General features: G+C 40.1%; 1 protein-coding gene across 1 annotated transcript in view; it reads left to right on the forward strand.

The window, feature by feature from the left end:
- Nucleotides 1–3,341, forward strand: part of LOC104628797 (ras-related protein Rab-18-B-like) — a gene marked incomplete at its 5' end in the record, with an annotated part of 5,806 nt that extends 2,465 nt beyond the window's left edge. Inside the window, 4 exons of the mRNA XM_010297493.1 lie at nt 135–207; nt 1,149–1,267; nt 2,161–2,227; nt 3,120–3,341. Coding sequence (XP_010295795.1) covers nt 135–207; nt 1,149–1,267; nt 2,161–2,227; nt 3,120–3,295 — 435 coding nt within the window. The remainder of the gene's footprint in view (nt 1–134; nt 208–1,148; nt 1,268–2,160; nt 2,228–3,119) is intronic.
- Between the last annotated feature and the right edge of the window lie 776 nt (nt 3,342–4,117).

Raw genomic sequence — 4,117 nt, forward strand, 5'->3', positions numbered from 1 at the left:
AAGGTTTCATGTCAGGAAGAATTTAACTCTGTTTACCTTTTGTGGTTTGAAATACCTTTTTTGTTCTAAATATATTTGATTTTGTGTGTGTGTGTGTGTCTCTTTTGTTGTTTTGTTTTTTTTCCCCTCTGTAGGACACGGCAGGACAGGAGCGCTTTAGAACACTGACTCCCAGTTATTACCGAGGAGCTCAAGGGGTGGTTTTAGGTAGGAGGTATATGGAAGAAAAACATGATTACAAAAAGTATTGTCTTTATTGCTCCGTAAATGTGCATGTCTTTACAAAAGGAGGTTGTCTGAGAGAATCAGAGGAACAATTATGGTTTTTACCGCATTACTGCATCATTAGCTCAAACACTAAGTATGTAAAAGCACTGGCAGAAAATAATGCTGCTTCAAAATATTTTAAACTAAAAATACAGAGATGTCACAGTGCTGGCTGAGTGGATGAATTATTAGCATTAGCTTTGTAATAATTACTTTGGTGAATTTTTGGTAATAAGGCAAATTGGGGTTTGTGGCGGGTTTTTTTACATGTGATGTTTTTACTTTTTATTACTGTAAGACATGAGGTGTGTAGCATGAGTAATGGATGTCTAGTCCCTTTCTGTGTGACAACACCAATTAGAAAAAGAAGGAATTAGTCTGAGGGATTGTGAAAGCTGAACACTTTGCTGTACAAAATACTTGTTCTGACAATGATGCGGTTTTTTAAACCTTAGTGATTAAGTGAATGCAGTTATGAAGTTACTAGTGACCAAAAGTCACTTTTTACTCAGAAACTCTGTTTTTAGCAGTAGTGTATGCATGTAGTTATACACTAGGGTGACAAAATACCTATTTTAAAATATTCTCTGTGGCCCGATTCAGAAATAGTAACAGGTATAAGATTTCAACTGGTAAGTCTGATTTCCAGTCACGTATCTATTGCAGAGATGCTTGTGGTCTGTAATCCCTAGTGACTTTGGGTGACCACAGCCAATGTATTTCAGCTCTGGGAACAGGATATGGTTGATGCATCCTTCTGTAATTCTGTAATACTCCTTTTGGGGGGGGAGAAGAGGGGTGGGTGGTAGTTAGCTCGTAAGGGACTAAGTTCTGCCATAATGAAGTAAACAGCTGTTAAGCTCCTTTTCCTCTGTTACCAGTGTATGATGTTACAAGAAAAGACACTTTCACAGGACTAGAGAGCTGGCTGGCTGAGCTGGAAATGTATACCACCAAAAGCAACACTGTGAAGATGTTAGTTGGCAATAAAACCGATAAGGTCAGTTTAGAAATGCATCCTTTTACACTCTTTAACAGATTACTCAGTCTTGATAGAGTATAAATGTGAGACAAGTGCTGAAATTAACACACTGTTGTCCAAGGAGGTGATGCGCTCTGCAACTGAGGAACCTAGGTTGGGCAGGCTCCACTTACCAGCTCTTTTTTGAAGCAGATCTTGTTAAAGATTTTAATGGAAACTCTCCTGGAGAGATGAAATCGATGAGAGAGATTCTCTTAAGATAGCGAGAGGTTCTGCCTGAGAGATGCTGTATACCACTGAAGTTAACTGCAGTGCAACAGCACAGCTGCTGCTTGCTTTTTGACCAGGCTGTATTTTGGACAGGTGTATTTTGACAGGAGAATTCAGCTCTTCAGATGGCTATTGGGTGTGCATCTGTGTGGGTGTGAGGTGCACTGATAGCTGTGCTTTTCTGGGGTGTTTTGACATATCTTAGATGCTTGTTGAATAGTGAGATATTTCACTCTTGATTTACTACAAGAGGTTTCCAGTGTGGCTATCCTGAACTAGGTTCTCTTCTGCCCCCTTCCAAATCTGTCAATTTTCAGATCCTTCGATATGCCTTTTTAGCTATTTGAGTACTGAAACCTCCTTTCTGGCATGTATCTTGCGCCTAGTTGATTCAGAAGATAGCAACACATTCATTTCTTACGGATTTGATGTTGCTATTGTTCGATTTGACCCCCTAGCAGCCTGCCTAGCAGTAAGCTGTCTGTTGAGTGGGGAAAAAACGGTTGCTGATTACTACAAAGTTTTATAGACGTCTTTGTCTCTTCAGCAAAACTTCTGTTCTGCAGTGGTGCTTTTCCAGGGACTTCCTAAAAGTGGCAAGTGTAGCTTATTTTAGTCATGTTCTTCATTCGTCTCTGCAGCCTGATCGTGAAGTAGAGAGAAGAGAAGGACTCCAGTTTGCTAGGAAACGCTCCCTGCTCTTTATAGGTATGTAATTCTGTGCCAAAAACTTGCATACTCATATGTTTATTTTGGTATTGCTAAGCATGAATGAAGCGTACAATTGTATTTCAGGATGATAGGTTGATATACTTTTTTTTTTAGTGCCTAATCAATGAATGTTCTTTTTGCTGCATTAGTTCATATGCATGGTTGTAGGTTTCAACTTTTTTCAGAGATGCTCTGCATTGACTGCAATTGGAAGCACTTTTCTCTGGAAGGGATTTACTTCAGATACTGTGTAGGAATGAATTTATATTTTCTTGAAACTAGCAGGATTTTTTTAATTCGGAGCCCAGAACACTGGAATTTTTCTCCTGCCTGATGACAGCAAGGACCTTGGGTAATCTCTTTTTTGTTTCCAAGTTTCTGTTGCAGCTACATAGAAGACAATATTCTTAGACCAACAATAAAATGTACAATGCGGCAAATATGAAGATGGGGAACAAATTGTGTTTTTAAAAAAAGAAAAGAGAAAGTAGTACCTTTTAGGTGAAGCTTCTTGAAAAGATTTCCAGAAGGAATTGAAACAAATGCATAGGGGAAAATGTGTAGTTCCCTCTGCATTCTTTGTTTCCCAGCTAGTTATGGAATACTACCACAACCTGAGGACAGTTTCTGTTTCTCCATTATGGAGAGAATGGGGAGCTGTGGAATTTTTTTTTTGGTGGAAAAATGAGATGCTTCAGACTGGGATGCATTTCTGTTTATCATATTCAACCGTAAGTGAGCCTTTAAAGGAGATTGGAGAGGAGGTTCACTTATTTAAAAAAAAAAAAGTATCTTCTTTCTGGTCCCAAAAGAACTCCTTACAAAGTGGAATACTCCCTGAAAATAAGATAAAATACTTTCCCCCCCCCTTTTCTTCCCCATCCACCAGAGACCAGTGCCAAGACACAGGATGGAGTGCAACATGCCTTTGAGGAACTAGTCATAAAGATCCTGCAGACACCAGGTCTTTGGGATAAAAGCGCAGAGAAGCGGGGAGTCCAGCTAATGGAATCTTCAGCACAGCAGGATAAAAGCTTATGTGGTGGATACTGTCCACTTTCTTAAATCTACAGGTGGCTGTTCTGTCTGAATGGAGTAGACTTTAAAAAAAAAAAAAAAAAAAGAAAAAAAAAGGGGGGGAGATGGGAGGGGAGAAGGGATTCTGAGCACTAGCCTGTGCCTTGTTTGACCCGCCGCCAGTTCTGTAGATCCAAAACCCAAACTGATTAGCAATGTGCATTTTTGTTCATTAACAAAATACAATTTCTCCTTCCCTTATGCACAACTGATATCTCCAGGTATTTTTCTGGTAATTGTCAGATTTTTCACTACTAAATCATGGCGCTTCTTAGAGTATTGTGCTTTTGCTGTATGGCATTCAACATGGACTTTCTCTGAAGTTCCTGCCTTAGCATAAAATAAGGTAGTACTCCATTTTGGAATATTATTGGAAAGCTGCTTTTCCCTGGGATGGCATGGGAGTCTTTTAAGGCACCCAGGTTCCCTTAAATGTAGCTAACAGGAGTCACCCTGAGCAGTGACATTGTTTCCCTATTTCAGATGGCTTTAAGCAGTTGAAATTGCTACATGTCCCCAGATAGTAAGTTGAGTTGCTGGGACAACCAGGTGATCAGGCCCAGTCAGCATGGGTTTATGAAAGGCAGGTCCTGCTTGACCAACCTGATCTCCTTTTATGACAAGGTTGAGGGAAAGGCTGTGGATTTTGTCTACCTAGACTTTAGTATAAAGCCTTTGACACTCCTTCCAATAGCATTCTCCTGGAGAAACGGGCTGCTTATGGCTTGGGCAGCTGTACTCTTTGCTGGGTTAAAAACTGGCTGGATGGCTGAGCCCAAAGACTTGTAGTGAATGGAGTTAAATCCAGTT

This window comes from Phaethon lepturus, unplaced genomic scaffold (assembly GCF_000687285.1).
Source record: "Phaethon lepturus isolate BGI_N335 unplaced genomic scaffold, ASM68728v1 scaffold49481, whole genome shotgun sequence".
In the NCBI taxonomy this organism is placed as follows: domain Eukaryota; kingdom Metazoa; phylum Chordata; class Aves; order Phaethontiformes; family Phaethontidae; genus Phaethon; species Phaethon lepturus.